Source organism: Apiospora hydei (genome assembly GCF_038363865.1).
Source record: "Apiospora hydei strain CBS 114990 chromosome Unknown utg000008l_segment0_segment0, whole genome shotgun sequence".
Taxonomy (NCBI): domain Eukaryota; kingdom Fungi; phylum Ascomycota; class Sordariomycetes; order Amphisphaeriales; family Apiosporaceae; genus Apiospora; species Apiospora hydei.
Genome location: NW_027117367.1, coordinates 1,362,126 through 1,383,362, shown reverse-complemented (window position 1 = coordinate 1,383,362; position 21,237 = coordinate 1,362,126). Strand labels below are relative to the sequence as shown.

The following is a 21,237-nucleotide window of genomic DNA, read 5'->3' as shown; positions in this document are numbered from 1 at the left end:
AGACAGGAACCGCGGTATACAGGACGCGCCAGAGACTCCCACTGCATGCCGGGTTCTCTCCTCATCGCCATCGTCAACGTCGGGCCGCATTCAGAGGTTCAGGGGCACTATACGGAAAGTCGACCTTTTGACCGGAGGAAGCGGCGACTTAGACAGGTCAGGCGCGGATGCAACGGAATAGTGTGTGGACCTGTGCTAGAGATGTGTGCCATGGCTTGGGCGTGGTCAAATTTGATCCGAATTGGCCATGGGGATGGGTTGTGGCCGTCTTGCCTAGTTTCGCCCGGCATCGAAGAAGGAAGGAATCCGAGGTGAGTGAGGTGACTGTCTATCTTTTTGGTGGAGCACTCGATGTGGAGGGGGATCGATCGGTCGCCGCATGGAACGCCAACTTGACCATGGCCATGCCCCAGTGACACTCGGCCTGCTCGCTCGCAATCGAGGCACTGGGCTTGTGTGGACATGTTCATATAGACAGGCCGGCATGAGGCTTGTCCTACAGCCGGCTGATTGGATCGGACGAGGCGCCCTCGAGGTTATCACTTCTTGCTTGGATGACACCTTGAGCCGCTATGTGCACCTTGACATCGGCAGCAAGGGTGCCCATGGACACTCGACCATAAAAACCCCAACGTAATCAACCAGACCGTAAAAACGAGTGCGAGCAAGTAGTCACTAACAAGAGATATCAGATCTCGGTTTTTCGGAAGCTTGATATTCGAATCCTGTAATTGGCCATCTGACGAGACAACCACCTCCAGGGCAGCAGGCACGACACCCGGCATTTGCCACCCGCTCGCTCTTACTGGTACGCCAACTCGGAGCTTCACTCTTGACCGTGTCACTGGCAAACACGCATAGATATCTGCCGTTTACCCCCGGACGAGCGTCCAGTCTGGTTGGTAATTATTGGACAGTTGCATCGTAATTCCTTTTCCTTGTTGGACGCCGGACTCCCGACCACTTCACACACCACGTCGGGGCTGAGAGACCAACATTTGTCAACGACGACGACAACCCATCAATATTCCTCCCTTAGCATGTGCCAGCTTCCTTGGTTGAAGGCAGCTAGCCGTATACTTGTTCGGGAGATATCCTGATTCGAGACTTCTTGCAACAGCAAGCTTCGGGATACCTCCACCGCAGACTACCATGCCACTGGTCACTCGGCTGAACTTATACGTCGCCTTTGGCAGATGCGATGTATCCAATCTCGTCTACTCCAAACCGTAGGATATTGGCATTCATGTGTAGAAGAAATACTCTCTCTGCATCATCCATGCGTAAGATCTGACTTCGTTGGCGAGATCACGTTGGTTAGACTTATCTGTTGGGTATGATTCGTTCAATCAGATCGTACTCGGTCATCACACTTGAACAATATTTTCAAATAACACATAGTATGGTCTGCTTCTACGATACCTTCTGCTGTAAGTTGTCTATAGACATTGGTTTCTGAGAGACACTGTTGAATCAACATCGAATAGACATGTTCGAACGGTAACTACGTTTCAGGCATGGCCACAAGCCGGGGCTACCGTCATCAGGGTCTGACCTGACAGTGGCAAACCCTGTTTGGAATCTTGAGAATAGACGCAGCATATCTGTCGTCTTGCGATTCTACTATATATGTAGCTGTGACAGTTGGTGAGCTGCTTGGAGTTCCGGGATTGGCGGCTTGCCATGCGAGGGGAAATGCTGATTGCAGCAAACGGTGTGCGGGCTATCAGCCTGCAGCTATATCTCGTGGCACATTGCGATGCCACGAACCCGAAGTTCTCGTAGTTCTGGTAGCATTTGGTGATATCTCCATCTCAAGCGTGGGATTTTCTGTTGGTGTCCCTCTGGTCAAAGGTCGTTGCAAATGGTTCTCGAGCTGCGTACCAATGCGTACAGAGACAGTATCAATCGAGCAAGGACTCGAAACGGGTACCAACAGGATATTGATGCCGCAAATGTTTAGCTCACCCAGCCATTAACGACATTGGAATCGGCTGCAAGTCGTATGCTGCGTTCTGGCGGTGACGAACTTGGTCCAGCCTGTCGTTGTCGGAGCACGAGGGGGCCCCAGTAGTTGGTGGTAGGATCACCGATCACCCAAAACAGTCCAAGACGACTCGATAAGACCATCGAACTCCTCAAAATCGCTCCCAAGGCAATACATGGGCGCGTTTGATACAGAATCCCACTGAGCTAGAGAATAACATTCCTGCTCTGATTCCTCGGCGATTTCGCCCATGCCATGTATATCCGGGCGTTTCGAGCTGCCAACCATGCCCAACCCAGTGTTTGCTCTGAGAGTCAAAGAAACCGACCACGCAAGTGTCTACAAAGTCCGACTTCGGCTAGACTACGCAGTTTCACCATTCGTACCTGTTCATTCCATTATGAAAGATCTTGTAGTGCCTCATTACCTGCCTTGCCGACGGCTACCAGACACAGAGGTTTCCGACCGGCCGATATGTAGATAGCATAGCCCGCGCTGTATCTCGACATCTCAGCCCGGCTGCATCTACGCCTCTGCGATGGACGAGAGTTGTGACGACCTAGGAGATCACCACGGCCCACTTGTACATCTCTGTGCTACTGGCGAAAACCATGGAGAATGCACTTCGGCATTTCGTACCAGTGATTCTTTCCCTAGGAAGAGGCTTGATATCTAGTTGGGTTTGAAACACTTTGAACTGCGTGGTGTTGGCAGTGAGCTAAGTAGCCTGTCTTCATCTTGACACTTCATACCGTTCAAAAGGCGTATACCATTCTAATATTTATCATATCATACTTTGGATTACCTATATACGTGAAGCCCCAGCCTTCCCAAGAAAGAAACCCACGCATCAGAGTATGCTGTCTCCCGTCTACCATGGGAGGCAAGGAGCATACTACGTGCCCGGTATCATATATGACTAAGAGTATTTCCAGTAACTTGGTGCTCTACCCAACACCATATCTTCCCATGGGCATTCCTCTGGAACGTCACATCACCAGCGCGAAGTCCAAGATGTGAACCGATTGGCGTGCGTTCTTAGGTGGCGTCACAGCCCTGCTTCTAGCCACCGATCCCCAGTTGCTTTTGCAATACATATACTAAACATACGATTAGGCTCTATTAAATAACTTGGGCACCGCGGGCAGGAAGAACATCATTAAATGTATGTCGGCTGACTTGTGTCATCGACATATTGTTGCTATGGTAGCTGAGGGTCGTAGATTCGACCTGTCCTGCAGAGGATACGACCTCTATCCTAATATGTTCGACCAAAATGATATTCCAAAAATACGTGGGAGAAGGAGGTGTTGAGTGAGCATTGGTAGTCTTTTACGTAGCTAGCTCTATGGGTATCCCAAAGCCCTGTATGTGTTGTTCCACTCGGTCAGATCGTGTGCTGTTGTAAGGAACACATCACATACGCGGTGGGAGAGCGAGAGAAAGAGAGAGAGACAATATTTGCTCACAAATCGCATGGCAGTCATGATGCATTGATGAGCAATCTGAGTGGCCTGATGTGCAAACCAACTAGGGTGGTGAGTTTCCTGCCATGATTGTGTCTCTTGGCTACTCGGAAGAAAACCACATAACCCGGCTACCATTCAGGCGAGTATGCATGTTCAATCACCACCTATGAGTTACAGCGCCGATGAGTCTCAACAGACTCGCCATGCAAGCCTGCCGTCAGCCTAGGGGACATGTGTGCGTGGGCCACTAAATATGGAGGATAGTAGGTGCTCCTTTTGTCCTTTCGGCCTACCCCGCCATTCCTTTAGTGATGTTTCAGTGGTCTCGCCGTGCATTGGTATCTCCTCCATCAACCACAAGCCCTAAGGAGGGCCACTTTGATATCACTTTACGTGTTTATAGTGTTTCTCAGTAGCTCCAATATGCATCACTATAATGGCAATAGTAGACATGCGACTTGTGGCTAGACCCAGGGGCAAGGCAGCTAAGATCCTACGGGTATGCTCGGCCACATCAACGATTCTTTTAACAATGGAAACCACCACGGAACTGAGTTCCGGTATTAGGCTGGGATACTGATTCAATGGTTCACTGGTCGTGGTACTATCGGTACCATTCGATAATTGGGTTGCATACCCCTATACTACCTAGTGTTACTGAAGGGAAGTAGCAGTAACGCGAATAAACTCAACGGAAACGAAGAGTTCTCACTGGCTCCGATCTAGACTTCCCAGTAATCCCAGTAAGTAGATCCTGTGCTGTCACCTTGTCGCCCCCTCTTACCTCTTAAACGATTTTACAACATATGTCCTCGTGAGGAAGCCTTGCTGTCGAGAGACTAGGGCGCGGCAAGTGGTACACTTCCCTTAAGTTCCTGCGCATGGCGATCGATGGCCAGCGTGCGCTTTCAATACCCCCTTGCAGTGTTGTATTGCGATCGTTATCCTTCGTAGTGCATACTATAAGCTCAGTCAAGACCGTCCTAGACGTGACAGTCACCTCGAGCGAGTGTTCCCGAACATATTCATACCTTAGAACAAGCAGCGAACCTGGAGCTTGAATCCTTCGCACCTAACACTTCGTTTGGAAGGCTGGCCAGCCTTGGCAGACAGCTGGGAGTCACACTCACATTTGTTAGCCCCTATCCGAGTTTTTCAAAAGGGGCCCGATCGAGTTCCTGATTACGGGCCAGTATACAAGTTCTTAAGAGGATGAGAACAGCTTGCAAAGACGACGTCATGACCTAAAAGCTGTAAGTCAGTGCTGGCTATGGAGACATACCAAACCACCCAGCTGTGGTCACCCCAGAGACGACTGGAAGCAATTAACATGCCAATGTTGCTGGATGCGCACAAAGCTGTTGGGGCGTTCTGGGCACGATGTCGCGATACAACCCCCCTCTTGCCCAGCTCTCGTTCGCCAAGCGCCCCCACTGATAGCGACCCCAAGCCCGTCCGGATACCGGCATGCGAGTAGAAATGGCATTGCCTGGAGCTGACGTGGAGGTCGTCGCTCGAAATACCACGAATGGCGTACGTGGTGAAGGCTTAGCAGTATATCAACGAGTTTGTGGTCAAGTGCCCGTCATCAACTTCCAAAGCAGGTGACGGGGGTTGTTGCGCGTCGTTGTGCGGCTGTGCTTCTGGTCGTGTCTTGGCGGACTGCCGCATCGGGCAAAAAGGTTGTGTGCGTGGTTGAGGCCTAGCCTTTCTCAGGCCATGCTGGTACGCTTTGATGGTACTCTTAGTCATCTATACTGAGCAACTTGCATACGGCAAGAACGCGACTGGTCGACTGTCCGACTGGCCAAAGGCAATGCCAGAAAAGGCGACGCTTTGCACCAGGCATCTTGCTCTTGTCGGCTGCCGCGGACTGACCTGCTGCTTGATTGGTGGCCAATTTAGGATCTATGAATGAACGAGGCGCAGCAGCTTCCCGACTAGCAACCAACTACATTTGCGTCGCGGGATGTAAGATGAGAAAACCACATAAGCCAACAATATGCATTCGGATATGTGCATGTAGGCAGGGCCAACTGTGCTCATCGAGATGCCAGGAATTGAATTGCGAGCACTGGTATCTTGCATGGCATTTTGACAGTGACCCTAGGCAGCAGCAGCTTTGCTCAGATGGGATTCTGCATAAGTCGATGCATAACTAACGTCTCCCTAAGAAGGAGTATTTGATTGATGCAGAGTCAACTGAAGGATTGAGACAAAGCGGGAAGCAGAAGGCGGTTCCAGAGCTAGAAGAGCTGGGGTAGCACTTTGAGTGGGATCACTGGACCCCTGTACACTATTTATGTACATACTTGTATATTAAGCCTCGCACCAGTGCCCACCAAATCATAAAACACACGGCTGTTTGACGCCGCTCGAGTGTACAACCATCAATCAATGCAGCAACTTGTCTCGGGGTTTCGCTCAGCTTGTTGTTTTCTGTTCTCATCTCTTGTCGCGACAACAACCGCCGGCGCAAGAGTCCAATCCTATCGAAAGCGACCCTCCGTCCGCTCGCCCAAGGCGCCAACAACATCCCACTACTCCCGGCTCATTCGATCGCCCCGCCGTTCGAGCAAGGGGCCCTTTCTTGGTGGACGGCCCTTCGCGTAACCTACCTCGCCGACCTAGCAACCAACCGCAGCTGCCTAGCTGACACCAATCACCGAAATCGATCAAGCCGACAGAGTTCGGACCGCCAGCATCCTTCGCGATAGAGAATAGGCCCGGCGCCACGATGAAGTCACTCAAGATGGGCAAGATGCTCGGCACCATCCGGCGCAAGAACACCAATGGTGTGTGATCCTACCAACCACACGCTCCCTGCCCCGGACAGAAGACAAATCCACTAACACAATATGCTTTACTAGGGGCCAGCGATGATCCCGAAGGTGACGGGCCTGAAGCTGTCGCTTCCCGGGCTGTGGTATGTCGACACTCACGCAATCTAACCACCACGCTGAGAGCTAATGACCCGTTTGCCTCCGATAGAAATCCTTCTGCGAATCCGGCGGCCCCCAAGCCTCGGGCGATGAGGTGCTCCACCTTCCTCCTATTGTCGAGTCCGCCGAGTCGTCGCCTGCCGCCGCCGCAGAATGCGCGCGCCTCGTCCGCAAGTATCTCAAGAAGGACTACTGGACGAAGCCGTCACACCAGTACAATGCCATCATGGTGATGCGCATCCTGGTCGACAACCCGGGCGAAGTCTTCACGAGGAATATGGATCAGAAATTTGCCGATACGGTCAAGGAGCTGCTGCGGAACGGCCGCGACCCAAGTGTGATGCAGATGCTCATGGAGAGCTTGAATACCTTCGAAAGCACCAGGTCCTGGGATGAAGGCATGAAACCCTTAATCGACATGTGGAGAAGGGAGAAGGAGAAGGCGTCAAAAGGGGTAAGTTGCATTTCTAAAAATCTGCGGAATGTGAATAGCTTTGATTCTGACACATCCTCAGGGACGATATCCCCAACCGCCCATGGGGCAGCAGCAATCACTGAATACGCCACCCTTCGCACCATCGCCAAATCCCACCGTCCATTCACAGAACTACTTTGCACGCCAACACCAGAGTCGCAAACTGCCGGATCCCGTCGAGCTGGCAAGCCGTCTGGAAGAAGCACGAACCTCGGCCAAGCTTCTCCAGCAGGTTGTCACCAACACGCCTCCTGGCGAGGTCCTGGATAATGAGTTGATCAAGGAGTTCGCAGATCGTTGCACAAGTGCCAGTCGGAGTGTACAAGGCTACATGTCTGCCGAGAACCCAACGCCAGACAATGATACGATGGAGAGCCTGATCGACACAAACGAGCAGCTGCAGACAGCGTTGAGCTTACATCAAAGAGCTATGCTGAATGCCAGAAAACATGCCGGCTTAGGAGGGCCAACAGAATCCTCCAGCCCTCAAGACCCGACAGGGCCACAACCCAATGGCGTTGGCTCGAACCAGCGCCCTTCGCCGCCTCTGATAAACACCGATGATGAAGAATTGTATGAGCCGCCGCCCATGCCCCCTCGTAAAACAAACGGGAAGGGCAAGGAGCGTGAATACGATAATTCAATAGCCGGGCCGTCGAGGTCGCACACCCCGAGAGCGGAGGAGGACCCCTTCAAAGATCCGCAGCCGGATAGCCACTCGAGTGGAGCCGGTGGCTCGGGATCCGCCGCGGTACCTGGTGGCTCATCGGGGGCATATCTGAACGAGGACACCCGGCTGGCCTTTGAACCTTTCCATCCGGGTTTCAGCGCCACGCCGAGCTATCTGGGACGACAAGACAGCTCGGTCGGGAAGGAGACGATGCATGGCGCGGCAGGCGGCGAGGACCGGATGCCACGAATCCCAGACGACGAGAGCGTCCCCGACACAACGCAGCAGAAGAATAAGGGGCCGACAGTGTACCGGTACTAAGAAGCAGACCTTACTTCTTTCTCTCTTCCTCTCCCTCTCTCCTTCTCCTCCACCTTCTCCTGCGGCGGGCCTTGAGGGTCCGCTGCTGATACTTAGCGTTTTTCATTTTCTTGAGAAGGTCGCCAAGAAGACGGCAGAGCAGGGAACAGATGAAAGCGATTTTCTTGCGAAGATTTCTGCCAAGCATTGCATAGGGATACCATGTTGTTTCGGCTCTGGAGTTTCCAATACCAATAAGTTTTCTGCAAGTCTGTCTTCTTTTTCTAAGTAGCATTGTAGCATCGTCCTATGAATACTTACGCTGTACTTCCCTTCAGCAAAGGCTATGCGTGCTTTTATGTCCACCACGTCATGCCGTCAGTGGGCCAGGACGAGACTCATGGCTGTCGGTAAAGTAATCTCAAGCTTGACCTCTGACCAACTGGGACTCACCCCTACTGTTTCACACAGTGCAGGCTGTACGTACGCAGGCCGGCCGAGGCCACCCACGTGGGACTACCCGCCGTCGACCTGTCACGAGACTGTAAGTCAAAGGCGGGCCGAGGGTGGACAGAGGCTACATCCGTATGTCATATGTACGAATTCCCAGTTCGGCTCGAAATGACAAGTGGAGGCCAGCAAGTCGGGCCCGAAGCCGGATCCTGGACCGTACCCACGGGCTTGATTTAGAGCCATGACGAAGAGGAGGAAGATGCTGCAGCATGCTGATCAATCTCTCTGCAAGGCAAGATAAGCGAGTCTGGCGATGCTGGCCATAACGCGAGGCCCCATCGCCTATAGTACCGAAACAGTTGTTCGACGCAGCATGGTTGCTTCTTGCGATGGAGTCGGCGACAGAAAAGAAAGGAAGCTAGGGAAGGTCGAACCGGAGATGTACGCGAGTCTTTCTCCTCATCGGCCATCTACGGTAAGTAATACGACTTTGACCGCTTCTCGCTACCGGCGCGGCACACACGACGCTTCACTCTCGTTGTGGATACCGAGATGGACTCCTCTCTAGGTGTTGTTAGTCAGTCGGTCCAGACAAGGGTTCATAGATCCATCTGGCGGGTGCGGGTGACCACTCGCATCTCGATATTGTTTTCATCCACCGATCCATTCACATCCACCCCGACCAACGATCTTGTTTTCTTTGTTTTTGTTTTCGCAACGCTACGCAACGCAACGGGGTGTGTGGTATTACACTAAGCACGCGCCTGCAACTGCGCGATTGATGCTCTGACTTGCATGGGGCCCTGGTCTGGCTCGCGCGAGAGTAGCAGCAGTTCTAGAAACATGCATGGAAATAGCGTCGCTTCATTGAACAAGACGTCGTGGGCTGTTCCCCATCCGGACGTACATGGTGGCACATACCAGCTGTCGAGCAGCGAACACCACGCATCGTGCGTCGCGCACATCGCAATTTGCACACTGGAAACGCGCAGGGAAACAAGTTATGGGGCAAAGGAAAGGGAGGCGGACAGAGCAGAAAGAGAAAAAGAAGGGTCAGTATGGCACTATGTGCAGTACAGTAATCTGCTTGCTACCTGGTTTCAATAACACGGAAACGTGGTAGTTTTCCTTCTGCTTCTATATTTGATCATGTATGTTGCTGACTTGGTCAATGTTGGCAATGGAATAGCTTTACTGTTTTTAGAACATGTTGCTTTCTAACATTATTTTTTTCCTTCTGCTTTTCGGCCTCGCACATATATTGATTGGCCTTTGCGTTGAGAAGTGGTGTTCGCGGTGTCACGTTCTGGAACCCTGCTCGAAAAAGAAAAGAAAAAGAAACGGTTCGAGCGAGACGACCCTTCGACGAAATTAGGCGAGGGAGGAAGGGCCAAGCTGCAAGCTAGCGAGAAAAAAGAGCTGTTGCGATTGGGTAGCCACGGCATGCAGGCCAAGCCAACCATGTACAGATCATGTTCGTTGTTCTGCCAATCGTAACCGGCGTCGTTCATTGATGCCGCTCTTTGCCCATCATCTCATGTTGTTGTTTCTCCCACCTTCTTGGGCAAAGGGTGATCCCCTTTTGGGATGGGAGAGCCAAGTTGGAACAAGCCTGGCGGGCATCGTCCGTCGGCCGATAGTTGGCCGCTCGCCCCGACGCACGCACGCACACAAACAACCGATACTCGTTGGTCATTAAGTACATCGATGATGTATTGTATGAGGCTCCTACGGAGCTTAATCTTTATCCTCCGCCGACTTCCGACCTCCCCAGATGTAGAAAGTTCAACAAGATGCTAGGCTGGCCCCCAACGGCCGTAGTCTCTGACTAGATTATCGCGAGGGGTGCCGAGGAGCATCTCCGCTCTGTTCAGCGTCCAGCTACCACGGATTTCGAAGTGTATACTTAGTTAAGTAAGTATAGCAGTGTAGTACACGTAACCGTGCCTCGATGGACTCTGCACGTATCTGGGTAAGCTAGGGGAATTGCTTAGGTGCTTCCTTAGAAGCTTTAGGGTGGGGGGCCTTGCCTATTTTCCCGCCGTTCCTACCCCTGCCCGGGCTGCCCCCTGCCAACAGCAGCAGCCTGTGGCCCAATGCCCCCCGTCCTGCAGGGGAGTGGGCGATTGGATTCCCGGGCATCTGGCGCAGCGGTTTTTTTCTAGATCCAACCCTTTTCAGGAATACTTGCGAAACTTCGGACTGCTGCAGTGCCCACCCGCCCCCAGGCGGCGCCAGCCAGCCAATCACCACTCGACCCTCCTGCCGTGGCACCCTGCCCAAAGCTATCATCGAGTTTTTGATATCCGCATCCTGACTGCTTCCTCATCATCATTGCCTTGCCGTCCTCCATCCCAGTCGCGCTGCTTTTCTCCTCCTCGCTGCGAGCAATCTAGCATACACGTACTAAATAAATACAGTACATACGAAGACTGGCAAGGCCCGCTCCGTGTTGGGCCCTAACTCCAATAAGCGAGAACGACCCCATCATACGACGGACTGACTGACTGACTGTTCGTCCCAACGTCTAGTAATCGCAGAATGTTCCCTTTCTGATCACTCGCTGCTGGCCCGGTGGTCTTGGTATCCAAGTCTTGCCCTGCCAATCTTCCAACTACCTAAGCAAGAAGTACTGATTCCTGACTCTCTCTCTCTTTCTCTCTTTTCCCAATACTGGCATACCCACGCCCGCCGCTGTTCATGCCATTACCAGGTTGAGTTGCGTCCTTCTCTTGGCTATGTACATACATAACCTCTATTCGTTATCCACCTGCCTGCATATCCTGCGATTCCCGCTTGTCTGATGCTCGTCCTCCCTGGCTCATGCCATGCTTGATCGACGTCAACCTTATCCGATATCCCTCCTCCCTCTCTCTCAAGCGGCTTTTTCGTCCCAACCCACCCACATCTGCCATTCCGGGGACCCTTCGCCGCCTGTCTAGCTGCAGGTGCTGCACGCCACAATTTCGTTACTCTGGTACCTAAGTGACCCCCCCCCCAGCAGCAGTAGCACCGGCAGAATCTGCCACTCGTTTTGTACGACGAGCCTCTCGTATTCTTCTCCCCATCTGGCTTAGCCTGCTCTGTCAGATAGACGTAACATTGCAGAGTGCAGATGCCAGAACCGCCGTCTACCGGCCACCTCATGTCGGAATAAGTATCGTGCATGCTCTCGCTCATTCCAACCAGCAGCCTCTTGCCCCAATCTCGTACAGCTGTCGCTTATTCCTGTGTCCGTCAACCTAACCAGGGTTCTTGCCAGCGTCAGTCAGTCAGACCACAGCTCTTCTCTCCTCAAGGGAACCTGCACGAGCTATACGCGGCATGGGGCAGGCCTGACGTTACCTACCTTTAATAATTGTGTGTCCGTTTTCTGTTGGTTCTTGGTTCTTCTTTCCTACCTTTTCTATTTAGTCGATATGGCCCCGACCCAGGTCATATGCAAGCCCTCCTCGACCCTTTCCTCCTTCAACCTGAAGGATCCTTCTCACCTTGGACATGGGCGGGTGATCACTATATCAATGTTCCCCCCAGCGCGACCCAGCTGGTCCTTGGACGATCTCAGTACAGAGCTCTTGGCCCTGGTACTCACACATGTACGTCTCTTGCTTCTGCCCCCTGCCCGGTAGACCAGGTCTGCACCAAACAAATGCTTATGCAACGTCTTAGCTGAGGGATCTTGACGCCCGCTCACTGGCCAATGCGCGCCTTCTTTCGAGGAGGTTTGACGCCATCGTCACGCCCATCAAGTACGAATATCTGCGTTTGACCGAGCGCATCCTCGCGACGGGCACCAGCTTGTCGTTGCCGTACGCCTTGCAGAATGTGTACAGATACACCCGTCACGTCGAGGTAGCTAGCGACCTTGACCCGGCAGGGATCAAGCAATTACTGGGCGGCGTGCATCGCCTGCTATCCGTCAGGTACGTCTCGCATTATGCGTATATCACTTTTTCGCTTAGGCACTTCTTACTGACCGAAATCTAGATGGAAGTATGTGCGAGGCGAATTCTGCCGCGGTGGCATGTACGTGCCCTCCGACATTCTCAGCCGCCATCATATAGACTATAACAAGACCAAGTTATATGTGGATGATCTGCCGTTGAGAGACTTTGGGTCCGAACCGGAGGACACATATGTTCGGGCGATACCCACAGATATTCTCACGTCGCTGAAGATAGGCAACCCCAAGCCGCCGCTCACTACGCGGCTAGAGTCTCTGAAGCAGCTGTTACTGCATTCTAGGCGGCTCGATACATTTCATTATGTCGATAGGGGCCAGGGAACGCGACTCGAGTTCGCAGAGGGGAGCGGCTGCCGGCTTTCAAAGAACTCGTACTGCAATCGTACGACTGGAACCACAGCGCCGAAGAGGTGGCTCGGCATTGGGACTTCTCGCAAGTGCGCCTCCTGAGGCTCGTCGATGTGCCCATATTCGAGTTCCTACGATCCGTTCCCTTCGCGCACCTCCTGGATCTCGAAGAACTGCACTGCGAGGACTTCAGCGCTCACCTCCCAGATCGGCGACGCCAAGCCACCGAAGGGCTGTATATCCTATGCCGGCAGATCCGTGCTCTTCAAACTCTCAAGATCACATGCCATACGGAATATTTCCCGGTCGACGCCCTCCTCCGCCACGCGAATTCGCTGGAGATACTGCGCTTCCGCGACCACATCGGGTTCGGGGAGGAGTACCGCGGGTGTCCGACCGTCTGGATCGAGGACCTGGTCCAGCTCTCCCGGGGCCTAGTCCACCTGCACACGCTGGAGCTCGACATGGACATCACCATGTGCGACCCGCCGCTCTTCCTCCGCGCCCTCTGCGGTTTCACGCGGCTGCATACCCCTGACGCTCCACGTGCAGACGGTCATCAGCACGCTGGAGGATCTCCCGCCCAACACCGACCGCGACTACGAGGCAGCGATGAAAACGTTCGGTATCCTGGTCCGGGGCAAGCAGGGCGCGGCCTGGCGCTCCATCACCATAAATGTGGGCGGCTGGCGGAAGCATCTCGTCCGCCGCCTGGATGCGGGCTGGAGGGCGTTCAACGAACAGGGTATTTACGCCGAGAGGTGTTTTGTGCTCGAGCGGAATGCGGAGGGCCAGCTGATGGTCCGAGAAGAGACGGCCATTGAAGGCTGATTGACCATGGAAGGGTGGTGGAATACATGGGTGAAATGGAAAATAGCGCTGTCTACAACGGCGGTGCGATATAATGAAAGGGGATTTGCCTCAGCAACCCCCGGGCTCTAGATACACATAGGCATGTTACTGTTCTGGGCGGTAATAGATAGCTGTTAAGATTACCTGTAATTAGGGGAGCTTACATGGCGTTGCTTCGGGCACGAATCTTACGAATCACGAATTAGGGGTCTAGCATCTGATACACAAGGAAACTTGCTACTACACTTGGGCAAGCAGCACACAGGTGTTTTAATCTAATATATCGTTCACACAATATCTATTAATATGTTGTATGCCTCATGTCCGAGAAGAAACGATCGTCGCAAGTTTCCTTTGTGTAGTTGTTGCTCTACGTAGTATTACTATGTGGGAGGCAATGTGTATTCACCAACTGGGTACTACTATTGCTACTTTGACTCCAGCGTGACTGAAGTAAAATGACGACCGAAACTCCCTCTCAAGGATGAAGTCGTGCCGGGGGGGGCGAGCTGTTCGAATCGCCGGCGTCTGGGATCCTTACGCAACGAGCGGGCCCTCGTGCTCGGGCTGCTATGATGAGATGAAATATTCGGAAAGGGGCAATAGGTTTCCATTCTCGAAACCTGCTGGATGGCCCAGCCCGCCGCTTCCCCGCGCCACCCGTGCCCGTGTCATGATTTCGGACGGTCACTAAGCACCCAAGACAGCCAAGTGACAGGAAGAACGGGACGAAGTTCATGCCGTCGGCCCGGTCAGGATGAGAAGAAGGGTTTGCGAACTGGAAGCAAGGCTAGCTGGGGGCGACTCTTGACGAGTAAGGGGGATAACGGGGGAATAAGGATTTCCATCGATCATCCATCTCAACGATGCAGATCATGAAGAAGCAACGTGGCAAATGCGAAGATCAAGGCGAGCTTGGCCGATGGCCACGTTCCTACCGGAATGATGATCTGCGGGCCTCGAGACGAGACGGTTATTTTCGTTCTGCATAGGAATTGGCTCTGGTCGCCCCCCGCGGGAATGACCTCATGCATGACTTGCAGCAATGTTGTCAAGCGAGCCCATGACTCGAGGCTGGGATCCCGGGCTGGCATATTTCCGGACTTCTGAAGTGGCGACAAAAACTACTGACACTCTGGGGATCTTTTGGAACTGCGCGTCTCTCTCATGGGTGGGACTTGAAATACGCGTAACCTGTTGCTGTTTGGTGGTGGTGGTGGTGGTGTTAGTAGCAGTAGTAATTTACAGCCCAAGATTTCACTTCGAATACGGAGGTGCTGGTTCGATGCCTCTGTCCGTCCGCGGACAGTCCAGGAGTTAACAGCGAGCTACTAGTCTCTCACCTTGGATGGGACAGTTTAACTCTGTTACCTACCTCTAGAAAAATGCGCTTGGTGAGGGGAGGGGAGTTGAACAATACCTGACAACGTCGTACACCCAATGCTTACAGTTTCCAAGCCCTTTGTCCCGTTTGACTTTCGTTTCGTGGTTTACCCTTTCTCTGCGGCAACAGCCCAGTTCGTAAGAATCTCACAGACCACCTGTGCGGCTACGAAGGCCGTCTGTTCCCCCTCCTCACCGTATTACGGGCTTACTTTCAACAATATCGGCCGCCCACAACATTAATTCCTCCAAGTTCCCGCAGCAGCCGAATGGCCTCCTACTATAAGTATATGAAGTGAACCCGCCCACCCCAGGCGTTCCCCGTACCGGGTACCAACCCTGCATCCACCACGCCAAGGTCGAGGCTGAGGTAGACCGTACCGGCGCCGGTGCCAAGAGACACAGTTTAGACAGTCGTGAGCCCAGTTCCGTTATGGCTTCGGTCATCTGCCGCAGTGTCGTTGTGGGCTCGCGATGGCGTTGAGCGAAGATCGCCACCGTCGCCTGCTACGGCACCATTGAGGCCGTCCTCCTGGTTTCCTGAGCCAGCGCCTATCCAGGTCCCTAAGGAACAAGAGCCAGCCTGGCTGCCGCCGTCTTGCGAGTGCTCGATGTTCGCGCGCTGGGGGCCCTGTCTTGGCTCGAACATTCCTACTCACCGCGCCCTTCCACCTTGCTCAACATCTGCCTGCTCGTCTCACTCCTGCCTTCGGCGCTGTGCAGACACGTACCCTCTGGCTCAAGGCTCGCTAAGATTCTACCGGGGCCATCCTCATCCCGACCGAGTTCACCGCCTCCTGGTTCATTAGGACCAGTCTTCTGATCTTGGAGGTGATCGAGAAGCAACGGCTTCTGCTCCCGGAATGGCGACACAAGGCTCCTGAGGAAACCGCTGGCATCTTCAGCCGGAGCCTTCCCATATGGCCTCATGGCCTTCTGGCTAAAGGTCGCAAGACATTTCTAACACCTGCCGATTTGGACCCCCTGAGCGACTGGGTACTGCACGTCTGTCTCGTGCGGTCCACGCCCTGGACTTGTTTCTGTGCTTCTCCGGGCACTCAGGTGGCCAGTACTCGCTCCAGTCATACCACGACCCGCCCAGATCGCCTTCACCCTGTGCCAGCTGCTGCTGTAGAGCGGTTGCAGTGTCGTGCAGTGTACCCACGACGTATCCTTGCTGCCCCGTGCCGACCATTTCATCGTCCTCGGCCTGGATGGACGCGTGACCGCGATGCGGACGTTTGAACACGTACGGGAGCAATCTACTTATGTCAAGTCACTGCTCAAGATCCAGGATACGGGCTACAAGAGGTCTCCAAGTGGTACGAAGCTCCTCGAACATGCAGAATAAACGGCCAAAACGAGCCATGATCAGGAAAGACGACCACAAGCAGGGGGAAGCGGCGACGGCTAATACGGTCACCGATCCTACTTGGGGACGCATCCATATATAAATACTTGGCGTCTCACGTTGGAATTTGGAGAGTTCTAGTTTTCATCGCTTTCATATGTGATTGGGCCGTTTTCTCAACCATTGGCACCGTTTGGCTCAACAAATGGTCCTCAGCCGGCTCGAGGTCATCCGCCTACAACAATAGACGAGACGACGGCTGCTATCTGGGCATCTACGCTACATTCCAAGTCCTTGCACTATTTTTACTCGCCTTATTTTCCGAGTTCACTCTGACCTCCTTGGCCGTCCGCGCCGGTACGTCGCTCCACCAGGTCCTACTCAACGCCATGGTCTGGGCGCCCCAATCCTTCTTCAGCGCGGTGGACACAGGCGTCACGACGAACCGTTTCCCCCTGGATATTATATTTGCGGGTGGCGACGAGCCCATGTCTCTTTTGGAGACGCTCTCAGCTGGTCTCGTGGCCCTGGTCCAGATGATCTTGATAGCCGTAGCCGCGCCGTACGTGGCCATCGCCTACCCTTTTCTCCTGGCAGGAGCCGTTTTTCTTCGACAGCACGGTAGCCGCCAACCTCGACCCGACGGGCGCGTGCTCGGAAGAGGTCCTCTGCGCGGCACTGGACAAGGTGCGGATGGGGAAAATGGTGGAGGACGCGGGCGGGCTGCGGGCTGCCACCACCTTGGTCAATCGTAGTCAAGGCCAGAAACAACTTCTGGCCTTGGCTCGAGCGATTCTGGAGCTGGGCAAAATGGTCCTCATGGATGAAATGACAAGCAGGTAAGTAAAGTGTCATGACATCACGGAGGAGACGTTTGTACATGAATACTGGCGAGCGACTGAATGAATGACTGACTTGTCTTCCAGTGTCGACCAACACACTGCAAACAGGATGAACCAAGTCATCCGGGAAGGGTTCGATATTGTAACTGTGATTGCAGCTGCACATCAGTTAAACAAGATTCTGGATTTCGATGTCGCTCTCGTCATGGACGGGGGACGCATTGCCGAGATGGGAAGTCCCACGAATCTGCAGAAAACCAAGTCCTTGTTGAAAGACTTGTGGTACATTTGGTGAGTTGGGAGAAAGAAAACCATACACATGGCCAATAGACGTCATTTTACATTCCAATCTTTCGATTCTGGGCTATTTCTGAAACAGTACAGACATGGTAGTAAATTATTAGCCATCTAGTACGCCGACTTCCCCATGTCCAGGCCCAATGAAAGCATCCTTCGGCATTGACTCCTTGCTCTGGAGCCATGCTTCACGTAAGCTTTTTATGGAAAATTGCTGAGTGAAAATGGAGGCTAGTTGACCCCTCTTACATACTGTTGCGTTGGCAGCGTGCATTACATTCCTCTGAAAAGGGGGGCCTGTCAATAGCTGGGGCGGAAGTGGCCTGCTGTTCGATTTTAGCTAGTGATATCGCGATAGCAGCGCCACCGACGTAGAAACATCGAGAGGACTCGAGTAGTATGTATGTAATATGTGATAGAGTGAAGACCTGTCTGTAGGGGTAGTAGGAGTGTATTTACAAGTACTGATCAAATCATTATCCGAATCGTGGCCATCAGAACAGATTGGCAGAATAGCGTGATAACACGGAATACCATGCACATCACGGCCAACGACGACGGCAAACATTCAAGTATTTTAGACCCCCTCCACGAGCTCCAACGGATTGCATCGGCTGTCTATTACCGTCATCCGGCTGCGCACACTGCAGGTAGGTCTTGGCTTAGTACGGGAACGAGGCTGGATATCCTCGAGCCCGGATTTCGCTGCAGCATCAACCATAGGAAAGTCTACGTGTCGGGGGTAAAAATAAAATAGAGTACGTTCACTTGAAGCTCGACTCGATCCTAAACCAAGTCTCCGACCTCCGAATAGGGTCGAACTGTCACATTTGTGCAAACTGGGGGAACGCCAAGGTCGAACAAAGGGGGTAAAAGGAGATCCACTCTGACAGAACAAGATGCAGAATATTTTGTAATAGCCATCGCAGCTTAACCATCACCAACATCGCTGCGCGTAGTGCAGTTTTGTTGTTTCGACCTGGCTGATATAGGTGCGCCGCTCGAGTATAGCATCACATGGGTCCCGATGCAAGTGACCGGGCCGAGTCGTGGGTCTCGACAGGGGTTAGGAGTGGAGCTCGAACGATTATAGTCACGAACGCATCGTATAGGGCGCGCATCCGGACAAACGACGCGACGCGACGGCGAGTTGGTTGCGGAAACGACACAAAGTCCCTGCGATGGTCGCGAGTGGATTAGTTGGGCCCGTAGAGGAGTGAGTTGCACACGACGAGACTTATCGAAGGCGGCCTTCGTGTTGTCTGCCGAACCGATAAATGGGCCCCCGGCGAAAAGGGTAGAAGCGATGTAACATAACCTCCGCTAGAAGACTCAACGGCGTTATGGCCCAGGCTCTGTGGCATATTCACGGTAGTTGAAAAATCGCCGCTTCTTCTTCAGACGCGGTTGGCATCGGGGGACCAGAAAGATATGCGTGGAATCCTGTCTCGGACTTGCAAGCATCCACCAGCAGGAACTCGTAGGCATGCAAGTCAGGCAGGTCTGCTGGAAGGGGATAGGGGTGGTATCTATCGGAATACGGAGGCTGCTTGTTGCAGGGTAACGAAAGATGGCTGGAGACCACTCGGAGCTCGAAAAGGGGCGTTTCGGTAAATGACCTGGGGATTCCGACAGGTAGATACGTCGGGGTTTGTAGCTTTGCTGTATCGGCGGCGCCTTGGACGCCAACAAGTCAGTCAGTTTGTAGATCAAGTATGGGCTCGCGGCCTCGGAGAAGTATTGTTATGTGTAGTAGAGACAATGGCATCCCATCATCCATTGGTTGGCTGCTTAGTAGAAGGGAGAGGCAAGGGACAGAACCCGAAGACGAGAAGAATCAAAGCGACCCAAGCTGGTTTTATGACTCGTAGTGGTTGCCATCCCGAACAGCTCGAACCCAGCACCATGGACGGGTGCGGGCAACCGTCGCCAACAGTCGTGCGGGTGGAACGAATATTGAGTTGAGCCGTCCGGGTCGGGCGGTCTAGCCGCTGGCGTCGTTGATTGACACTACTGACTGGAGCTTGCCAGCAGCCATGCCATCATCATATCGTGTAGTGTAGTCAGTTGGCTCGAAGCTGCAGCGAGGGTTCACTGCAGCAGCAGAGCAGATATATGGTAGAGGATTTCACGGGTAAGTAGGTAGTAGGAAAAAGATCAATATGTAGGTAGGTACTTAGGTAGGTAAGTAGGTAGGTAGGTAAGGTAGAAGAGAGATAAGGTGGTAGCTTCCTCGGAAGAATAGCTGCCAGTTACATAATTGAATAACCACCTGTGAATCCAGACCTGACTCGGGTTTAGCAATCCGGACCAACGCCTCGTGTAAGTACAGGTGAAAATACAACCAGACATACATCATTGAAGTATTTCAATGTTCCCTTCCCCAATCAGCCCGAAACTGACGACAACACGACGGGCAGTTGAAGCCTCGAAGGTTGAAGGGACGGTGCCGTCGGGTACCTAGCAGCAAGGTTAGACTTTCGGATGCGCACGTTCTTACGACAGATGGGGGGGGCGTTTCCCAAACGCTGGCAATCAGTCAGCCTCCACGCCTCCTGCAGCATCCATAAAACCTTCGCTGGGGAGGAGGGCGCACGCACGCGGCACGCCAGCAAAGAACAGGTGCTGGCTGGCTGGTTGTTCGCTGGCCGTGTCCCATTAGTAGCGGGGGTTTCTGTCGGCGCGACTAGGTATGCTGCATTCTTTGCTGCATCTGCCACCAACCGGATCCTCAAATGTTCTCATTCCCGTCTGATGATGCCAGAACACCCATCGTATCGTAGCTGGTACCTGGCAAGCACGGAGCAATAGTTGACGCTGTTTGGTTGGTCTAGACCATTAATCGAACCATTTTCTCCAGTCCCTTATCCGCTTCCTCTTCTCCTTCGTCTGTAATACCTACACAGCAGAGCGAGCAGAATAGAGTACTGTAGTTGGCCATCCATTAAGAGTCACGCGTCGGGATTGGCGCAACTGTCAAGGGGAAATTTGGTCGCAAATTAGTTTCAAGACGGGTTTACCGCTAGCAACTCGACTCTATCCCACGCGGCGCAGACAGACAACCAACGCAGAAGAGCATAGATAATCAGTACCTGCCTGCCTACTGGCTTTACTAGCCAGAATGAAATGAACGACCATGGGGCAGGCAAGTCTGGCTGTCTGGTGTGGAAAAAAGAGGCCACAATTCCTTTTCCCGCCTACTTTAAATCGCCTGCGGCCGGTGCAACGGCAGCAGGGAAGCATGCCGGGATACCGTGGCTTGCGAGAAATTACTCGGCCGGCCCTGGGTTCCGCTGCGTGGCGAAAACAGCATAGTTCCAGCGCAGCTGGGGAGCTGACGGCACACAGCCCGACAGGGGACCGGCTTACCCTCATCATCATCATGTGCTTATCAAACAGGGCCAGTCCACCCTTTTTACGGGCCACCATCCCAGAAACATGCCTCTCACCCGCAAACTAGGAACACAGAACAAACTAGGTAGCACGGTACATGCATGGACGCTTCAAAAACAAGGGACCAACCACCGCTACGCCGTACGAGGAGGGGTTGCTTGAGATAGACTGCCCAATTCTCTCTATGTACAGTGGGTGTCCTGCTGACGAGGTCGCCTTCCTCTCCCATCCGAGCAACATGGGCCATTATCGAGAAGCCTCCTTCACGCCTCGCTCTCCCCATCCGAGTCGCCAATGCCATCCAACCAACGGGCAAGACAAGACACAGTATAGCCCTTTGCTCATGCACGAAGATCCACTTGCAACCAACATGCCTCCTCTCTTGCTTCTCCTCTCCTCTCTCTGTGTATCTCCCTTTCACCCTCCCACTCTCATTCCTCGCGAATATGTTCTTGGGCAAAATCAGAGTAACAGCAGAAACAACAAAGCACATTGCAGAGTCGATGCCGCG

General features: G+C 53.2%; 4 protein-coding genes across 4 annotated transcripts; 3 read left to right on the top strand and 1 right to left on the bottom strand.

Annotated features, from left to right (window-relative positions):
* Positions 1-6,193: 6,193 nt before the first annotated feature.
* Positions 6,194-7,864, top strand: PG997_011016 (uncharacterized protein; the record flags this gene model as incomplete). The annotated part of the gene is made up of 4 exons (XM_066815331.1): positions 6,194-6,251; positions 6,327-6,382; positions 6,448-6,852; positions 6,914-7,864. 4 exons carry the CDS (start codon positions 6,194-6,196, stop codon positions 7,862-7,864), a joined length of 1,470 nt encoding a protein of 489 aa, XP_066664621.1.
* A 3,851-nt stretch (positions 7,865-11,715) lies between these two features.
* PG997_011015 (uncharacterized protein) lies at positions 11,716-13,439 on the top strand (the record flags this gene model as incomplete). Its single annotated transcript, XM_066815330.1, has 5 exons — positions 11,716-11,892; positions 11,966-12,219; positions 12,284-12,526; positions 12,601-13,086; positions 13,172-13,439. The coding sequence occupies 5 exons, from the start codon at positions 11,716-11,718 to the stop codon at positions 13,437-13,439; spliced, it is 1,428 nt and encodes a 475-aa protein (XP_066664620.1).
* Positions 13,440-15,249: 1,810 nt separating this feature from the next.
* On the bottom strand, positions 15,250-16,038 carry PG997_011014 (uncharacterized protein; the record flags this gene model as incomplete). Its single annotated transcript, XM_066815329.1, has 3 exons — positions 15,250-15,407; positions 15,503-15,783; positions 15,932-16,038. 3 exons carry the CDS (start codon positions 16,036-16,038, stop codon positions 15,250-15,252), a joined length of 546 nt encoding a protein of 181 aa, XP_066664619.1.
* A 36-nt stretch (positions 16,039-16,074) lies between these two features.
* Positions 16,075-17,331, top strand: PG997_011013 (ABC transporter; the record flags this gene model as incomplete). The annotated part of the gene is made up of 4 exons (XM_066815328.1): positions 16,075-16,165; positions 16,411-16,760; positions 16,792-17,033; positions 17,121-17,331. The coding sequence occupies 4 exons, from the start codon at positions 16,075-16,077 to the stop codon at positions 17,329-17,331; spliced, it is 894 nt and encodes a 297-aa protein (XP_066664618.1).
* Between the last annotated feature and the right edge of the window lie 3,906 nt (positions 17,332-21,237).